Below are 21,883 nucleotides of genomic sequence, written 5' to 3'. Positions count from 1 at the left end.
ATTTATTCTATGGAATGCAAGTATTGGACAAGAAATGAAAATGAAAACCGAAAATATACCAACAACTCAATTAATAGAAATATGGGGTTTGGAAATTTGAGGTAGCCTACGAGTATATTTGTAGATTTAATTTTAACAGTTAATTATACCCCCATCGATATTCTCAATCAAAGTATTGTAGTTTGTAATTCCACAAAAAAATTGGTCATAGACTACCTTTCAGCATAAACAAGTGACAAAAAAGCGTAAGGTTCGTCCGGGCCGAACTTTGAATACCCTCAACCAAAACAATACTGACAGTTACTTGAAATTTAATTCCCAACTCGAACGATTATTGTAAGCCAAGATGCATACGAAATACAAATGAAGGCATTTCTTTATTGGGGATTTTTTTCTAAAATCTCAAAACCCAAATTAATGGTCCGATATTGATAACACACGGTGAAATGTAACATGTATATAAAATTCTCAAAATACTGCAATTTACAGGGCGTACCTAATGGGTAATCAATATTGATTACATCGTGTAGGAGTTACCGAACATTTGAAGTTATCATTATATAAGGGGATATGCCTAATTTAGAACCGATTTAGCTCAATTTCGAAAATAACATTTTCGTTTTTATCACTATACCTTCCTTCGTCGTAAATATTAATTCGATAGGTATTTTTATATAGGGACTAGGCCTAAATGCGGGCCGATATAGTTCATTTTCGAACCTGAGGTTTTAGTTTTTTATCTCGATATCCTCCTAAGCTAAGCTCGATATTCTCATGGCTAAATCGACTAAATCGTTTAAGAATTCCATACATTGTTGGGTATACAGTGAAATTTTTGAAAACACAATATCCCACATGCTATGGTGGAAAAAAACCCTTTAGCGAAAACCCGCCAAGAAATGAGGGAATGGGCGAATAAGACCCACAAAACCCTTTGGGAAAATGAGGGCACAGGAATGATCACTAAAATCGTATGGGGTGATCGAAATGAAGACAAAACTAAGCAAATCCTAATTGTAAACAAAAAAGAAATAAGGCTACTGATGGGTATTCTGACGGGACACTTCAGCCTAAGAGCACATCTGCTCAAGATTGGATTCGAAGGCAGTGAAACGCTGGAAAATTTCCTATGCCATTGCCCAGCATTTATAAATAACACTTTTCACGGACTAACCGATCTAAGGGGGTGTGAATAGAGAAGACTGAAGGAGTTCCCAAAAAACACGGAATTCCTAGATTCATGGAGGGTAGAAACCCAAAATGTTTTTATCTAAACTTTCACTGATTTTATCTTTCTCCGCATTTCTAGAGCGCACGACAGGCCTCAATTGGTTTATGTGTATGTCCTTCCAATGTTGAACATGTGGTGGTGTTATCCACCCCTCTTTTCAACCTAACCTAACCTACTATGGCCGAATACGGCTATATGGAGACAACCCCAAAACGCGGCACAAATAAGATAATTATTTTAATATAACAAGGAGGTTATATGGGGGTCTACCAGAAAAAGTGGACCTATATTTATAATTTTTAGTGGAGAAATTTGGTACATAATAAGAACCCAGCGTTCCTCATTTGAGCGGATTCTGATAAAAACGCGTTCAAAAACTCCCAAAAAAATTTTGGTAACCGTTATAGGGGGCTATCAGAAAAAGTGGACCGATATTTATAATTTTTTTGTGTGGGAATTAGGTACCCAATAAAAATGCAAAGTGCCAAATTACAGATAATTCGAAATTCGAACCCCGAAATACGGAAAGTTATATTCATATTTTTTACTAAGGAAATTTGGTACCCAATAAAACCCTCTTAAGAACCCAAAACTAGCGAATATTGGTGGTACCATTGTATGGGATCTACAGGAAACATTGGACCTATATTTTTACATTTCAGTAGAGAGATTTAGTAGCCAATAAGAACCCATTATACCACATTTCAGCGATTTCGTTTAAAAAGTAGGCTCAAGAATGGGGGCTATGCCTAAACGTTAACCGATATATCCCATCATCGAACTAGACCTGCCAGCAAAAAACGATTCTATGCTAAATTGTGGCGATCTATCTCAATTCGTTTAGAGGCTAGAGTGATTACAGCAGACGGACTGACGGACATGGCCAGAACGTCTTAGAATTTGACCCTAATCAAGAATATATATACTTTATAGGGTCAGAAATGATTATTTCGACGATTTACAAACGAAAAAACAAACATAATATAACCTCTATACTATGGTAGAGAGTATAATAAACATATTTTTTGGAGGTGTCTCAATAGGAAGGGGAATATTACTTCGACAAGATATAGTAGCCCTCGATTAATCATTGTATAATTTTTTGGGACATTTCATTGTTTTTATTTCAACTAAGTAGATGATTGGTCTGCTGTGGCTTGCCCTAGATGATAGGGCTGCCATCTATCGTACCATAGAAACAATGTCTCCATGAATTTTTGCAGTGGTTGGAGTCCTTACTTATTTATTTTTCTCTGAGTGGCGTTATCTCCTGCCATTTCTATATTATGCTATCCTTATGTGTTGATGCTAAGTTGGGGGTTCCTTTCTTGGAATGCCTGGGGACTTCGGAACCTTCGGAATTTCACATCCTCCGAAAATTATCCCTTTCGATACGTTCGATTTGCACTATTTAATCAAATTTGAGTCGTGTGTTAAATTCGATTAATTCCCATATATAATTACGGCTGATTTCATGTAAACCAGGCTAGCGACACGTCCTTTTTATATACATAAAATTTGACTCAGTCAACTAAAAAGGTATTAATATGGCATTCGCCAATATTCCGATTTGAAGTAAATGAAGTACCATTGCCACAATATCCATCCGATTAACATACAATTTTCTCCGATAACCATATTGAAGCTAGAAAGATGTTCGTCAACTTCTGTAAAGTTCCGATTAGCAATTTATTGTGGATTTTAATCTGATTTCCAAGAGATCTTAATGCTTATACCCTACACCACGTATACCATATTAGACTTTAGAACCCTCCCTACATAGGTGCCTCTCTTACACAAGCATCACTTCAACACACACCTCTTTGAACCACAAAATTCTCAGCCATGCCAGTTTTTTCCATAATTTATCTAAATACTGCCAAAAAATCGAGGGCAGGATATATTTCCAGCAAAAGCAAAAAAGAACCCCATATGTCTAATTGTGACAACACATTTGCCAAATAAAAAGAAATGCAACATTTCATCTTTAAAATGGCTACAAATCACAGGAAACCCACTTGGATTTTATGACAAGTGTCAGATACCTGGCCATAATAGTTTCTTATTGGAATAAAGCCAGTTTTTTTTTTGTTCTTTAACAAAAGGACACTTTTAAATAACTAAGGATCCATGCGAACACCACCTTAGTCTTGCAACGTAATGCCAGATATAAAATATTTGCAACATTTCTGTTCTACACTTCGTTAGATGTTTTCTTGTATGAAATATTATTCGGAAGTTATTTTCCTCTCTCTCTCTCCATCATCCTTTTTTTGGCAACATCATTTCACATTGTCCTGGCTGTGTTATCCCTTTACATTTATCATTGTCACCGGGGACAAGTATTGCAGTTCCAGTTTGCCAATGCAATGTTGCACATAACATTGTGTATGAGTATGTGTGTGTCAGGACTCACACATTCATATTTCATTCAAATCTATGATTATGCAAAATGTCCTTTAAAGTTTCATCACACACTCACACACACACACACAGAAATTCCAACACAATATCATTAAAGAGTAGTTTTTTTCAAATTACGGAGAATTTTTAATATTTCCATATGGTTGTCACATACAGGGATGCAGGTATATTATGAAGTGCGTGTGTGTAGGGGTTTTTAGGAAGGTAGTGTGAGAATTACTTATGCAAATTGTATGAAGCAATATCACAAGGTATTTGTCGGATTCTTTGAACATGTATAGTCATGCAAGTTTTTTTTCATTGTGCTTAACAAAAGATAACATGAAAATTTAAATGGTGTTTCGGCAGCAGAAACAGGGTGAATCAAAAAATGAAAAAAAAATTTCAATTCAAACGGGTAGAATTCAAGTATTCTTATTGAAAATATACTATTCAGCTAAACTGTAGTAAACATTTTCTATGGAAAACACTATTCAACAAGACTGAATCACGGAAAACACTATTCATATTAATGATTCCTCGCTGAATAGAGTTTTCTTTGATTAATTATTCTTGCAGATAGGCTGAATAAACTTTTTCTAAAGGAAAACAACACTATTCAACAGGCTGAATAGAAGTTCTCATAGGGAAAAGTACTATTCACCTAGGCTGAATAAAAGTTCTCACGCAGAAAACACTATCCAGCTGGGTTTGCTACAAGTTTTCATAGGAAAAATACAATTCAGCCAGGCTGAATTGAGAATTTGGTAATAGCAACTCTAGTCAGCCAAGATGAATTCTATTCCGGTCTGCTGTATTGAAAATGTTGCTAGATGAAAATCTATTTAACCTGTTGAATTAAAGTTTTCCATTCCGACCGTCTGAATTGAGAATTTTCTATAGGAACTTCCATTTCGCCAGGCTGAATTGAAGCTTTCCTAATGAAAATGTCATTACGTAAGGTTGATTTCGTTATGAAAAATTTATTTCCGTCGGCTGAATTTAAGTTTTCCTAAAAAATCCATTCCGCCACACATATTTGAAATTTTCCTGAAAAAAAAAAATCAATTCCGCCTGGCTGAATTAAGTATTTCCTTCAATTTTCCGAAGCTGAATTGAAATTTTCCTAAAGAAATTTCCATTTCACTTGGCTGAATTGAGAATTTCTTAAAGAAACTTCCACTCTGCTATGCTTAAGTGAGCTTTTCCTAAAGAAATTTCAATTCCACCTGGCTGAATTAAGAAATTCCTAAAAAAAACTTAAATTCAGCCCGGCTGAATATACAATTTCCTAAAGAAACTTCCATTTCACGAGGCTGAATTGAAAATTTCCTGAAGAAAACTCAATTCCGCTTGGTTGAATTAAGAATTTCCTAAAGAAACTTCCATTTCATGTGGCTGAATTGAAATTTGCCAAAAAAATGTACATTCCACTTGGCTGACTTGAGAATTTCCCAAAGAAACTTCCCTATCACGAGGCTGAATTGAAATTTTCTTAAAGAAATGTCCATTTCATTTGGCTGAATTGAGAATTTCTTAAAGAAAATTTCCAATACGCCAGGCTGAATAGAGAATTACCTAAATAACCGTCCACGCTGCCATGCTGAATTGAACTTTTGCTCAAGACACTACTATTAAGCCTGGCTGAATTGAGAATTCCTTAAAGAAACTTTCATTACGCCGGGCTGAATTGAGAATTTCCTAAAGAAACTTCCATTTCACGAGGCTGAATTGAATTGTTCCTAAAAAATGTCCATTACACTTGGATGAATTGAGAATTTCAGAATTTCCTAAACAAACTCCCACTCTATCATGCTGAATTGAACTTTTCCTAAAGACACTACAATTCCGCCTGGCTGAATTGAGAATTGCGTAAAGAAACTTCAATTCCGCCTGGAATAGATATAATGAATTAAAAATTTCCTAAAGAAGACACCTGACTAAAGAAATATCCATTCATTCCGAACAATTTCCTAATGAAATATTTTTTGAAGTTTTCCTATGGAAACCTCCATTCATACCTTCTGAATTGAGATTATCTGGAATATGGAAACTATATTCAGCGTCTTTGTATCAGGACTTTATTAAAATAAACTTTATTCAGCCAAATTGAACGAAGGTTTTCCCAATGGAAACATATGCAGCATGTTTGAACTAAGAAGAAATAATGAATACACATATTTCAGCAAAGCTGAAATGAAAATTCAGTCCGGTTGAATTGAGAATTTCTTCATGGAAATTCTCAATTCAACCGAAATTGAAACTCTATTTCACTAAGCTGCATTTAGCATTCAACCAGGCTGAATTAGGAATTTCCTAATGGAAACTCTATTCAGCTAGGCTGAATTACGAATTTCTTAACTTAAATTCTATACAGCCAGGCTGAATTAAAAATTTCCAAATGAATACTCTATTCAGCCAGGCTGAATTAAAAATTTCCAAATGAATACTCTATTCAGCCAGGCTGAATTAAGAAATTTCCAAATAGAAACTTTATTCAGACAGGCTGAATTAAGAGTTTCCTAATGAAAACTTTATTCAGCCAAGCCCAATTGAAAATTTCCTAATGGAAACTTTATTCCGCCAAGCTGAATTGAGAATTTCCTAATAAAAACTTTATTTAGCCAAGCTGAATTGAGAATTTCCTAATGAAAACTTTTTTCAGCCAAGCTAAATTAAGAATTTCCTAATAGAAACTATTTTCAGCCAGGCTGAATTATGAATTTTCTAATGAAAACTTTATTCAGCTAAGCTGAAGTGACAATTTCGTAATGGAAACTCTATTCAGCCAGGCTGAATTGAGAATATCTTAATGACAACTCTATTCAGCCAAGCTGAACTGAGAATTGCTTCAATAGATGTGTTATTAATTTTAATTATTAAATATTTTGCATGGTGGATAATTCAAAAAATATATATGTATGTATTTAAAATTGTTGTTGTAATTATTTTTTACGGCAACCCTATAAATTAGCTCTCATAATGGCTCACTTCTCCCCTAGAACATTAAATAGAATATTAAAAATTTAATGACTTCTTTTTAAGTGTGTGCCAAGCATGTAGACTTAATAGAAATTGACAGTTGACTTTGTGTGACTGTGTGTGTGTGTGCGTTTGTGTATTTGTTTGTATCCACCCATAATCCATAGACATGATATATACATACACATACAAACATATCCAAACGACTTTGTGAGATCAAAAGTGAAGTGGAATGAAAGTGTTAAGTTTGCTCTATTCGGATTCCATTCAATTGGCATAATGGCATTGTTGTTGTTGTTGTCGTCGTCGTTATTGTTATATAACTCTGGACATACGGACAAAGTGGCTTTTAAATCTTTGCCAGACGACTGGCAACGGCAATCAACTGTATTAACACGGAAACGGAAGTGTACGAACGAACATCATTTCAAATGAAGTCATACGAAAGCGAAAGCGAAATACGAATAATGGCAGCAAACACTAGAATTGCACTTACTCGGATCAGAGGAGCACCAAAGGCGATACAAAAAAGATTAATGCGAAACACAGTGGGACAAGAAAATAATAAAAAGAAATCCTCAACCTCAGTTGAGGTCGATACTTTTTTTCTATAGAAAAAAATCCTCAACCTCAGTTGAGGTCGATATTTTTTTCTATAGAAAAAAATCCTCAACCTCAGCTGAGGTCGATATTTTTCTATAGAAAAAAAATCATCAACCTCAGTTGAGGCCGAATTTCTATAGAAAAAAATCCTCAACCTCAGTTGAGGCCGATATTTTTTCTATAGAAAAAAATCCTCAACCTCAGTTGAGGTCGATATTTTTTCTATAGAAAAAAATTCTCAACCTCAGTTGAGGTCGATATTTTTTCTATAGAAAAAATCCTTAACCTCAGTTGAGGTCAATATTTTTTCTATAGAAAAAATCAGACCCTTGGATCCATATTTTTTTCTATAGAAAAAAATCCTCAACCTCAATTGAGGTCGATATTTTTTTTTATAGAAAAAAATCCTCAACCTCAGTTGAGGTCGATATTTTCGTCTATAGAAAAAAATCCTCAACCTCAGTTGAGGTCGATACTTTTTTTCTATAGAAAAAAATCCTCAACCTCAGTTGAGGTCGATACTTTTTTTCTATAGAAAAAAATCCTCAACCTCAGTTGAGGTCGATATTTTTTTCTATAGAAAAAAAATCCTCAACCTCAGTTAAGGTAGATATTTTTTCTATAGAAAAAAATCCTCAACCTCAGTTGAGGTCGATATTTTTGCTATAGAAAACCTTGAATTCGACACTTTTTCTATCAAACAAATCAAAAAGCGAATTTATTTCCCTTTTTTCTCAACTTCGTCCCACTGTCCAGCAATAAATTGATTCGCTTGACCAGCAATCAACAACCTATGACTCTCAGTACCATTTTTAAAAGCATTTATTATTAACAGAACTTTTATGGACCTGCTGCAGAATAGTGTAGACAATTTGAATCACAGGACACCAACAACAACACAATACTAACATTATATAAACTCTGGACTGGAACACATTAATAATCAGCATATTACCATTTACAGCGGGGCAATAAATCCCAAAGGACCATGGCCTGGAAGCATAATATTTTATAATTGATGCTGCTCATAAAAATCTATTGCAATTCATGTTTTAATTCCATATTCTTCTCTTTTTTTCTCCATTTCATTTTAACAGGGTGCCGGTTGTACGGCTCTTCTAGTGGCGGTCGTATCCAGAAAATTGGAATTGACAAGGGCTGAAAAGCATGTGCACAATTTTATGATGGATACTCAGTTAACGAAAAGGGTATTTAAATTTAGTTCCAAAGTTAATTGTTGTTAACACTCTCTTTCTCTGTTTCTCTCTTGTTACGTGGTTTTTTTCTCTTTATTATTTACTGTTTTTTTAATTTTTTGTTTTCTGTCTTTTTTATTTTTTTTTTCTACTCTTGGGAAAAATTTTTGTTATGTTCTATGCTACCAACTTCTATAAAAAATTTTTCTTCTTACTAAAAATGTATTTTAAAAAAATATGTATTTATTAAAAAATTGCATATCCTGAGTTTTCTCTCTCTAAATGGTGTAGCTAGATTTTTAGAGGGACTAGAGAAATCTTAACATTTTTGTATTTTACTAGACCCTTCTAAAAGCTACGCCAGGAACTTCCATCCTTATCTGCTACTAAAATCTGCCCTTCCATTTCAACACCCTCCTATTTAAAAAAAAAATCTATTTTCCTTTCCAACTTATTAAATTTGTTGCTAGCGCGTTATTAATTATTTTTTTTATTTTATTTAATCTAGCTTAACATTGCATTACACATTTAAATAATTTTTCACTTCACATATTTAATTAACACCAATAATAATAATAACAATTATAATTATTATTAATAATATTTATGTATATATATATGTATATAAAATATGACCATGACTTACCATTTAACCATAACATAACTTAGCCATAACAATTTTCAAATATTTACATTGGCAATTATGCCGATGACAGCAAATGTCAAATACATAAATAAAATACAAACAATATATGGACTATATGTGTATATATATATATATATATATAGAACAATGATATTATTTACACTTAATTGATTATTTATTGAATATTTGTGTTTTTCACATTTTTGACATTTTTTAATTTTTTTATTAATATTAGATTACGATTGACGTATTAAATTCTGTTAAAGCAGACTAGAAAATAATTGCTGAAAACAAAAAAAAATTACAGCAACTGAAAAAAATTGAATTATTTTAAAAACTCATAATGAATATTAAACGATTTTAAAACAACACATACTTTTATGATTTTTCCACGGTTATAATAACAAAGTATCAGCTGACTAACTCTAAACAGTTGGACCCGTAAAAATGGCTAAAACGATGTGAATTTACTTCGATTTACCATACAAAATTAAATATTCCCTCAATATCTCGATTTCAAATACAACTCTGTTTTTACACCAAAAAATTTTTTGATTTTCCCAAAAGTATGCTACAAAATATATTAATATTCAAAATAGTTACCTAGCTAATGGCAGCTGATGAATGTTGTTTTAATTTTAAATAAATATTATTACAATTTAAAACAACAATTCCATGAAAATATTAATTTAAATACTTCCAAATACCATGTCCTGCCAATTATCCTGCTGATTTTTCCATTTTTATCTATGCTGCAATGTAGCGAGGAAATCGTTCGTCCAGCACTTCCAAAAGTGAGATTTAATTTTTTGCGCCAGCTTCCACTGTTCCAAGCATCCAATATTGATTTAAAGATTTCCATTTCCAAATATCATGTGCTCAAAAAACGGCTTCATGTCAAAATAGACGATCAGAATCTATGTCGAGGTCACCACGTCTACTGATCTCACATGATCTGAATTTTTTATTTCTCCGATTTTATCACCATCATCAAAATCACCCAATATTGACTTTAAGAACGATGTTCATCCGAGTGTAGTTCACAGACACTCTTTCTGGCTACTGTACTGTCTCCTCACACTCCAATGGTTATATCTTGATAATTGGTCTTTTCACCGTGCCGTTACACATCTTAACGGTTTCGGTTCGTACTAAGCCGTCCCTTCCCGGATGAGTCTATATTAGTCTTCCCAATGGCCAGCGGGCTGGATTCGTATCTTTATTCTTTAAAATTACGAGTTATCCCTTCTGTTAATTGTCCTGCCGATTTTTCCATATGTATCATTGCAGATCGTTCGTCCAGCACTTCCAAAAGTGAGATTTCATTTTTTGCGCCAGCTTCCATCGTTCCAAGCACCTAATATTGATTTAAATATTTCCAATTCCAAATACCATGTTCTCAAAAAACGGCTTCATATCAAAATAGACGATCAGAATCTATGTCGAGGTCACCACGTCCACTGATCCCGCCAGTTGGAATCCGCTCTTAGGCCTACAATCATCATCATCAAAATCACCAGCACCTACCCAATATTGACTTTTGGAACGATGTTCATCCGTGTGTTGTTTACAGACACTCTTTCTGGCACCTGTACTGTCTCCTCACACACCAATGTGCATATTTTGATAATTGGTCTTTTCACCGTGCCGTTACATGTCTTAAAGGTTGTGGTTCGCACTAAGCCATCTCTTCCCCGTGTCTCTATTATTCTTCCCAACGGCCAACGAGATGAATGCGAATCTTCATTGTTTAATATAACGAGTTGTCTCTTCTGTTAATTGTCCTGTCGATTTTTCCTTTTTTATCTATGCTGCAATGTAGCGAGGTAATCGTTCGTCCACCACTTCCAAAACTGAGATTTCATTTTTTGGACCAGCTTCCATCGTTCCAAGCACCCAATTGGTCGTGGTTTGAGTGTTCATCCAATATTGAACGGTGCCTCATACCTCAGATCCATACACCAGCACTGGCAATATCTTGTAGAGTGTGAGTTTGGTCAGGCGAGAGGTGGCCTAGTTTTTAAATTGCTTACTCAGACTATAGTAGCATCTGTTGGCCAACACTATTCTTCACCAGATTTCAAAGCTGATGTTAGTAGTTTTGTTTATGGCGGTACCGAGCTATATGAATTCGTTCACTATCTCAAAGTTGTAGTTTTCAAGTACTTCTGAACGTCTGCCGCGTTCATACCATCAGCTTGGTCTTTTCGCCATTTACTGCCAGACCCGAATCTTGTGAGGTAAACTCTCCAAGTGAGCGGTGGTATTTCCCACCATGTGTGTCCTAATCATCACAGTAACTACCTTATAAACATTGCATTTGGAATTTCATCCTCTTATCTTAAAACACTCCAACGATCAAACGATCTCCAAGTGAGCGGTGGTATTTGCCACCATGTGTGTCCTAATCATCACAGTAACTACCTTATAAGCATTGCATTTGGAATTTCATCCTCTTATCTTAAAACACTCCAACGATCAAATCTTTTGTAATACAAAATTCTGTACAAAAAGACAAGCTTAATTTCAAACAAATTAAATTTCTGTTAAAAAATACTAAAAATAATGAACTGTTATCCATAATGCAATTAAGTAAAACTAAACTCATCCAGCAGCATCTACGTGAAAGAACCCACGAATCTTCTAAGTCAATTTTCTATACAGCCTCCATTAAAAGATACTCCACCTTCATCTACAGCTTTCATCATCCAGACAACACTATTTCTCTGAGGCGATTTCTCCTGCCACTCTTCAGTAACCTGGCGTTTCTTCCCTTGATGATGTACATGGAGTATAACTTGCTTCAATTGATTTTTCAATCCATATTTTTGCTGCTTATTCTGTTTTGAACTATCTCCATCTTCACCGCTTGCAAATATATTCCCTTCAAAGTGAGGACTTGCCGGGGGCACCAAAATATCAATGGAAGATTCCAGCCTCCTCCATTACATCATAGTATATGTCCGCCATCCGATGCAATTTGAAAAACACATCTTCTGGAAACAACTGTCTGATTCAAATATTCCATTTCGATTAGGGCTCTGTGTTTAGAAATTCTAGGCAAAACGGTTTTTGCGTCGTCACATCGGCTTATATTATCGGCTTAATGAAATATCTTACTCAGATCACTCCTCTGATTTTGTTCATTTTCAATTTCGCCAATGAAATACACATCAAATTTAAATGATATCCGTATATTATATGTCTTTAACATGATCGGTGTACAAACGTTTTCAACCCTAAAATCTAGCTTTTCCTCGATTTTGACTTCGCTTTTCAATTTTTTATAAAAAAAGTTTTCTTCTCATGGAATAGAAAATCTGCAACAATTCTTTAACTCCTTACTTAAAATTTCTATTATATTTTTAAGGCAATTATTAATTATTTCTTCACTGATCCCACTAAGTCTCTTACCACGTTGTTGATTTCCATATGTAATAAAACTGAACTAAAGTGAGCCTTGTTCATACGGGGCTAGTTTTTTTTTCTTGAAAAGTACTAGTTCTAGTTTCTTCGTGAACTAAACAAATTTAGTAACTTTCTTGATCAATTATCGGTTACTAGAAACGCTTTTTATGTTTTATATCAAAATATCTTACAACGATTCTTTTTTAAATGTATCCATTTATTTTACATAACAATATTCACAATTTAATGGTCTCTTCTTAGTTACAATATGTACGATTCGATTTTTATTTGCTTTGCTCCACACTTTATTAAGTTCAGCAACTTGTCATCGATTTCAATTAATTTGTTTAATGAGGCATAAAATAAAACAACGTTCATCTGCAATGGTCCGTAACAATTTGATTTACGTACAGCCACGGCTATAGAGAGAAACAGTAGTTCATTATGTACCATGGGAATATTGTTGTTTTGTTTTTATACTCCTTTTTTGTGATATTTAATTGATTGTTTTACCAAAACAACAACAACAACAAAACGTACTTTTGGTTAGATTTAATGCTACAAATTTTCATTAATAGTTTTTCAGTTGTATTTGCATGCTTTTGGTTTCAATGGAAAAAGTTGCAAATAAATCGGAAGAGGATAAAGTTATATTCGAAATAAAAAATATGTTACAAAAAATGTAGCAATAAATAGGTGGTCCATTTAGAGCAGGCGATGTTTCGATTAAATGTCAAAGTACGTAATTTCTACTTGAATCCGATGTGCAATGCTGCCAACCATATTATAAAGAAATGGTATCTAGATTATTTCTCATGGTTGGCAACATTGCATCGAATTCAAGTAGAAATTACGCACTTTGACAGTTAATCGAATCATCACTTGCGCTAAATGGACAACAAATTATTATGCCATGGTCCCGGACATCTCTAAAAATTTTGCTAGTAATATTTTACATGATTGGCAACATAGCACATCGAATTCAAATAAAAACTACGCATTTTGGCAGTTAATTGAATCGTCAGCTGCACTAAATGGACTACCTTTTTATTGTGCCATGGTATGGTCAAATACATTTGTATAAAATTGAAATTTAATGATTAATCAGCAGATATTCGTTTAAGAGGTCATCAGAAAATACATATTCAAAGAAGAGAAACAATATATTTCAAACGAAAAATTGAGATAAAATATTACTGTTTTCTTAAAAAAAAATTTAAAAATTATTTCCTTTTTGTAAACAATTTTACATTTGTGGATATGTAAACAATAATCAGCTGACTGTCATTTGAATTGATCTCAAAGCAGACTTAAATAACCTTTAAGTGCGCACTTCAGGATTTCGTCAATCGACTTGATTTAAAATCGTATATGTAAATGAACTTTAAGCGCAATATTATTTACTTTGGTGCAAAAGCAGTGTTGTATTTGAAATTATCTTGTGTAAACGAGAGAATATTTAATTAAACTGGGATCGATTTTCGTATACAGTCCACTTGAGATAAGAGATTATTCTTGTTGAATGTTTGTACACTAGAATAAGATAGGATTTTTTTCTATTGCCACATGTAGTGTGTTTGGGTGAGATTACGGGGACTGATAAGCATGTGTAGCGTTTTTGCTTGTCACCTGTGAGATAAAGAAATGTGTGTGTGCACTCAATACAGGGTGAGATAAAAAAAACTGCAACGAAATCAAACGCCATCATTTTTACATTTTGTTTTAATTTTATTGAATGAAAGCAAAAAATGTCGGAAATAGCATCAAATTTTAGAATAAGTTCAGTTTTGTTCGAATTGGTCACCATTGGCACGAATTATGGCCTTCAAACGGCCAATGAAACCGTCACACGCTGCCCGAATGTTGCTCTGCGGCATTTTGGTCCATTCCCGGCGAAGCGCTTGCTTGAGGTGATCGACACTTTGTTATTTTTAGTGCCAACCTTGCTTTCCAAAATACTCCAGACACAATAGTCCAACGGTTTAGCATCCAGAGATTTTGGTGGGCATTGTGCGCTGGAAATGAAGCGACGAACCTCATTTTGTAACCATTCTTGGGTGGCGCGTGCTGAGTCCTGTTGAAATATCCGAGGTCTGCGGAAAAATTTTTTCCGTGTCCAAGGCTTTATTCCACCCTCCAGAATATTTTCGCCATAATATTCGGCTTTAATTCTAATGCCACGGTCGATTAATAGGAGCGGAGAGCGACCATCCGCTGTTATGGCGGCCCACACCATTACCATGGCCGGCGCTTGAGTTCTGATGGCCAACCGAAGGTGCACATTTTCAGCTGACCTCGTTGACAAGTAAACACGATCAGTTTGTTTGTTTACAAACTGCTGGACAATGAATGTTTTCTCATCGGAGAAAAGCAAATTCGGCCGTTCACCACTTTAGGCTAAGCGAAGCAACTCTTTAGCTCTTTTGAGTCTCTTTTCTTTCAGTTGCGGTGTAAGTTCTTGTATTTTTTTGAATTTCAATGGCCTTAACCCTAATATTTGCCTAATGGAATATTGCGATATGTTCAGCTCACGAGCCATTTTTCGGCCACTGCGACGCGGATTTCGATCAAGTCACTTCTTTACTTTTCGAACCATTTCTGCTGATGTTGCTGCTCTCTTCCGTGCACTTCCTTGACGTCTGGCTACGGTACCAGTATCACGGTAAGGTACGAGACACAAAAGATTTATCCACATTTAAATGTTGGAGTGCTCTAACGATAGCCACTTTTCCAGCCAAATATAAAGAAATCACACTATGACGCTTGAATTCCATCTGAAATAACTTTTTTCTGGAAAATGCAAGCGTACGTTTGTTAACAATCTAATAAGCTGTCACTGGAATAATTTTAACAGCTGTCGGACGAGTGGCTTAGAAATGACAGCAGTTTGAACGTGTGTTCATAAAAAAATATGAACATGAATTTTTTAGAGTTGGGTAGTTCCGGAACGAACTAGTTCGTTGGAACTATTCCGAGAAAGGAACGATCGGAACTAGTAGCAACTCTTTAATTCATATAGTTCCTTTTTCTGATCTCGTTCCTTTTTGATATCGTTCTTTATTCTCGTTCTTTTTTGAACTAAAAGGAACTATAAAAGCAAAGGAACTGTATGGAGCAAAGGAACTGTATGGAGCAAAGGAACTGTGTGTAGTAAAGGAACTATATGGAGCAAAGGAACTACATTAAGGAACTAGTTCCTTTTAAAAAAAAAGAACGAGAAGGATCGATCCGCTACGTGAACTAGATTGCCCAACTCCAGAAATTTGTTGTATTAGTTTAGGATTTTTTAAGAATTAATATGAAATCGGTCCTAAAATCGATCTATCAGCTAATAAAGGATATCTCCATAAACATGCGCTCAGCGGGTGAGTAAATAGAGATCACTACAATGTGGTTTTATGTGTGTGTTTGAGCTGGGAATGAGAATTAATAGCAGCCCACACACAAAGATATTTGTCCGCTTATTTAATAATGTAAACAAATGAACACACTTATATCAATTGTCATCTTTTATGTGTATAATATTAGGCTAAGTTATATTAGGTTAGGTAGTTATTAACGAAAATTTTTGAATAAAAAAATTAGAATTAAATCGGCATTCAAACCAGAAAGTTGTTGTTTTGATTCTCCCGCTACAAGTTGGTTGCAGTTTTTTCATCTCATCCTGTATGTTATTGCAAATGTGTTCACACACTTTCTCTCTCTCCTCTCTTTTACAAATTAAGTCATATTGTAATACTTAGTTCTTAAGCAACACTTTTTATTTTAATAAATTAGTGCTGTAAACGCTTTTAAATTGAATTAGACGTGTTGGCACTCCGTGGAGAATATTCGAGTAACGTACGCTTAGATTTGAAAACTTCACTTGATTTCAAATGTCAATTTCAGAACATATATGTTCTGAATAATCCATAGAAAGTTGCCATTTAAAATTGAGTGAAAGTAGAGTTGACATTTGAAATCGAGTGAATTAAGTAGTCTAAACCACCTGTGCCAAAAATAGGTCCCATGGGCTGTCGGTGTGTGCCAATGTCTCACTAACACAATTATAAAAGAGAAACAAAATTTATTTTATTTAAAATTTTACATTCATTCTGCTTTGAAAAGCCAACGAGAAAGGTTCTGTTGTCGATTTTTCTTTGTGAATTTTTGTGCGTACACTGAACGAAATGAATGGTGATTTGGAATTTGAATTTTTTTTGCGGAAAATTATTTCGGAAAAATGGAATGTTTGATTTGTCAGCGCACTATGTCGCGATCAATATTGTATTATCTTAAGAGGCATGTTGTGTCCTGTCACGGATATTACAATAATTTGTCTAGCAAGAAAAGGAATTCGACCTACTAAAACCGTTTTATGAAAGGTATACTTTAAATTATGAGGAGGAGAGATATATTGAAAGCTCCACCTTACCACTTAGTGTTGGCGTCGATTTTTGGCGAAATGTAGATATCGAGAAATATTCCACAATAAAAAGAGACATAATGAAATTATTTTCAATGTTTGGTTCCACTTATTTACGCGAGTCCTCATTTTCATACCTAAAAATTATAAAAAGTAAATGTAGAAACTCTCTTTCCGATAACCACCTTGAAAATTTACTTCGTATTAAATGTTGTCCGTATGAGTTAAATATTGATGAAATTATCGTCCTTGTACTCAAAATATTGAATTTTCGGCATTTTAATTCCTTTGTCAGTAATGGTATTCTAATAATTGCATTCATGTTAATGAATTTGAAGGTTTATTGGATAAAAGAATCCACGCTTACTTGGTATGCAAGAAATTTCAACATCAACAATAAATGAATTACTTTACACTTAAAAAACAAAGAAAAAAAAAAAACGAAAAACAAAACAAAATGAAAACAGAAAAAAATAAAACAATATTTCTCACAGTTTACTAGAAAACTTTAAAATGTGTGTATTTCGAAACCAAGGCCTATATAAGGTCGGCCAGTAAGCGAATTTATAGAAAAAACTTAAGTTTAAAGTCAATTTGTTTTTTGCCGAGGCGAAAACTAATTATTTCGCCTTTAAATGAAAATCACAGCCAAAACACAACACAATCTATAACTTCTAGGAAAATTTACTTGAAAATCTTCTTTAAACTCTTAAAATACTCAAAATGTTGTGTAAAAGGACGATAAAATTGAATTGAATATTGACAAAATATTAATATTTTCGTTTTGACGTCTAACATAATTTTGTATGTATGTATAGGTTTCAAAATATCCCAGTAGAAAGTGTCTTGCAGACAACATTAACGAATCGTGCAAGACAATGGCAATTCCTTGAAGACACTTTGCAGACAACAATGTGAGATCCTTGACGAAATTTTCACACAAGTGTCGCAGTATTCATGCAAGACAACTTGGGCGACAAGGTAAGCGAAGTTGTCGTTGACGACAACTTCGGCGACAAAACTCCCTACTTTTCGTTGACGACTATCATCGACTACGTCGTTTACACAGTCGTTGACGACTGAATACCCATTGTCATCATCATATCCCATTAAAAATTCAAATAAAAATATACATATACATTTTCAATTTATATTTTTATAGCATGTAATTTATTTATAACAAGAATTATACATTGTGACCCCTAATCCGGGGTCAATGACCTTTAATCCGGGGTCAATGGCCCTTAATCCCCTCAGTGGCCCTTAATCCGAATTAAGCCTTAATCACCTCAATAACCCTTAATCCCTTCAGTGACCCTTAATCCGGGGTCAATGACCTTTAATCCGGATTAAACCTTAATCCCCTCAGTGACCTTTAATCCGAATTAAGCCATAATCCCCTCAATGACCTTAATCCGGGATCAATTAAGCCTTAATCACCTCAATAACCCTTAATCCCCTCAGTGACCCTTAATCCCCTCAGTGACCCTTAATGACCCTTAATCCCCTCAGTGACCTTTAATCCGGGTTCAATTATTTTTAATCCGGGGTCAATGACCTTAATCCCCTCAGTGACCCTTAATCCGGGTCAATGACCTTTAATCCTTAATCCCCTCAGTGACCCTTAATCCGAATTAAGCCAAAATCCCCTCAATGACCTTAATACGGGATCAATTACCCTTAATCCGGATTAAGCCTTAATCCCCTCAGTGACCCTTAATCCGGGATCAATGACCTTTAATCCGGGGTCAATGACCCTTAATCCGGGGTCAATGACCCCTAATCCGGATTAAGGGTTACTAATGGGATTAAGGGTCATTGATCCCGGATTAAAGGTCATTGTCGCCGGACTATGGGTCACTGAGGGGATAAGGCTTAATCCGGATTAATGGTTATTGACCCCGGATTAAAGGTCATTGAGGGGATTAAGGCTTAATCCGGATAAAGGGTCACTAAGGGGATTAAGGGTCATTGACCCCGGATTAAAGGTCATTGACCCCGGATTAAGGGTCACTGAGGGGATTAAGGTTTAATCCGGATTAAAGGTCATTGACCCCGGATTAAGGGTCACTGAGGGGATTAAGGCTTAATTCGGATTAAAGGTCATTGACCCCGGATTAAGGGTCACTGAGGGAATTAAGGGTGACTGAGGGGATTAAGGGTCACTGAGGGAATTAAGGGTCATTGACCCCGGATTAAAAGTCATTGAGGGGATCAAGGCTTAATCCGGATTAAGGGTAATTGACCCCGGATTAAGGGTCACTGAGGGGATTAAGGGTCATTGACCCCGTATTAAGGGTCACTGAGGTGATTAAGGCTTAATCCGGATTAAGGGTCATTGACCCCGGATTAAACGTCATTGAGGGGGATTAAGGCTTAATCCGGATTAAGGGTCACTGAGGGGATTAAGGGTTATTAACCCCGGATTAAAGATCATTGACTCAGGATTAAGGGTCATTGAGAGGATTAAGGCTTAATCCGGATTAAAGGTCATTGACCCCGGTTTAAGGGTCATTGCTCGGTAATAAATTAATTCGAGAATGCCGTATATAACCTTAATATAAAAAGGAGCTTAGTGATAAGTGAGTGACTGTGAGATCATCGCCCAGACGAAACGGCTGAAGCTAGAAGTATGAAATTTTTTAGAACTTATATTACTTGGCGTAATGATTATCTCCTTTTTAACAGCATCTGTAAAGAAACAACAAAATTAAAATGCATTGGAATATGAAACATCTTTCAGATATTACTTACAATATTTCAACAATTGCCATTTATTTGCCCCATCCTAAGAGTAAAACAATGCATTTAAATAATGATATAAATAGCTATATATTCTTTTAAACTTACCTATTTTAAGCAAGATAGCACGTCTTCTTTATCTCAAATTTCTTATATGTATATTTTTTCAGAAACATTTTTCTCTTCGTTTCTGTCAATATTTCATAGTACACTCGATTCAGAATATTTTTGTTTTGTTTTCATATTTCGAGAAGAACGACATTTTCGACGACATATCATGTTTTTAGTCATGAATGACAATTCCATATATTTCGTCAACGATTCGTTAACGAAATTGTCACGCAAGAGAGTATTTTCTACTGGGATGATTTGACAAAAGACTTTATACTCACCTGTGCTTACTGGCCGACCTTATATAGGCCTTGTTCGAAACAATCACAAAACTTGAATGTATTAGTGGGGACAGCACTGGTCTAAACTCATTTTGAAAATTAAAAAAAAAACATAAATATTTACCAAAAAATTTTGAAAAATTCACAATTATGGCTATTTCTAGTTCATGGTCATATTTTATTTAGTTTCCTTTATTAATTTTCAATATTTTCTAATACGTAGTATACATTTACTTCTACTGGCACAATATTAAGGAATATATAGATCGATGTTTGACTTCGGTCTTCATCGATTTATGTTGGAAGCTGCAACGATTTTTTATATACGGAATTTTGATTATTTTATAAGAGTTCATTTACACTAAAACGTTTTTCATTTATTCAGTGTAAATGTAGCATAAGCCTATAAATCGTTAATAGCTTCCAAGTTTATAACTTCCTTTCACCTTTTTCAAACTACTAACATTAAATTCTTATTTTTTTTCTTATAATTTTTTTACTTACCTGTTGTCTGTGCGATTTTTTTGTTTACAAAACTTACCACAATTTTTCCATTACTATATTTATATATATTTTTTTCCTTTATTTAAAATAAAACAATTTAACTACAAAATCCTGCTCTCCATTTACAAAACCAAATAAATAAAATAAAACAAAAAAACCCCTACAAAACCAAAAAAATATATATATGCGTATGTATGTATTCTACTACTATAAATTTACACATGTATCTTTTAGCTGAAAAATGCTGCGGCGAATGTTCTTCGTGAAACTTGGCTCATTTACAAACATACAAGACTAGTAAAACGGGTTAATCCCGGACGTGTAAGAACCCACCAAAGAAAGTTCCTTCTAGCAATTTATGCGTGAGTATTCATCAACCAAACCAAAACCAACCAACCAACAAAAATCAAACAATAAACCAAACTAAACAGCAAAAAAAACTACCTACCAACCAACCAGCAATGATCCCATCCATAAAAAAAGAATAGAGCAATTAAAGACTTTTACTAACAAATTTCACAACAACAAAAAATTCATATCGCAATGCAAAATGCCAGAGAAATATGCTATTCCTTTAATGGCTAAAAGAAGCTAATCAGTCTCTCTAACAGCCAGCCAGCCAAAAAAAACTAACCATCCAACCAACTGTTTAACAACAGAGTTGGTAGCAAATGCTTGAGCTTGTGAGGATTGAGATCTGACATTGAGTCAAGACCCTTGTTTTCATTTTTGTTGCGATTAAGCCATTGGTTCTCACCACAACATATCAGAATGACAGGCCAGCCGGCTTGGCCAACAAAATTCATGGCCAAGTATCAACACACTACTCTATGGACAATGTTTGTGTGTGTGTGTGTGCGTGTGCCTGTCTGTCTGTCGTTGTCAATGGCGATATGTCTGTATGTGTGTGTGTGCGTGAGACGTCTGCATTTATATTCATATGTGTGTATTGTCCTGACCTTGTTACGTCCAGAAAAGCCACTTTACTGTCTCGGTTTCAAGCACCAGTGTTTATTGACCTGCAATTTTGTTTAAGGGTTCCCCACACCCATATTCTTAAAACTGACCGACTCTGATTGTCCTGTCTGCCTGGCAAAGATATACAAAAAAAAACAAAAAATCTGTCTACCAACACTTCTTGTGACAAGTGTTTGGGTAGAGCGTTTTTTTCACTCTCTCTCTCCCTCAATTTTAAGTTAATATTTTAGTAAATGTAAGTGTTTGCTGTTAGTCCACAGGATTTTCTCCACAAAATCCTGTCGATGATGTTGTTGTAATATTTTTGACTAACAGCCACAGTTACATTTTTTGTTTGAGAACTCGTTTTACTAGCCTGTAATTCGGTTGTAAAGCCAAATTTACAAATAAATT

General features: G+C 34.6%; 1 protein-coding gene across 2 annotated transcripts in view; it reads left to right on the top strand.

The window, feature by feature from the left end:
- LOC133322509 (small conductance calcium-activated potassium channel protein) overlaps positions 1 to 20,951 on the top strand; it is a 182,557-nt gene extending 161,606 nt beyond the window's left edge. For both annotated transcript variants that reach the window (XM_061531497.1, XM_061531496.1), the window contains exons 7-8: positions 8,317 to 8,427; positions 20,747 to 20,951. In XM_061531497.1, the coding sequence (XP_061387481.1) occupies positions 8,317 to 8,427; positions 20,747 to 20,878 (243 nt within the window). In that variant the 3' untranslated portion in view covers positions 20,879 to 20,951. The remainder of the gene's footprint in view (positions 1 to 8,316; positions 8,428 to 20,746) is intronic.
- Positions 20,952 to 21,883: the final 932 nt, after the last annotated feature.

This window comes from Musca vetustissima, unplaced genomic scaffold, assembly GCF_032173495.1.
Source record: "Musca vetustissima isolate MV318-11 ecotype Yass unplaced genomic scaffold, APGP_CSIRO_Mvet_v1 utg4944, whole genome shotgun sequence".
Taxonomy (NCBI): Eukaryota; Metazoa; Arthropoda; class Insecta; order Diptera; family Muscidae; genus Musca; species Musca vetustissima.
This window is presented reverse-complemented; position numbering and strand designations above follow the sequence as displayed.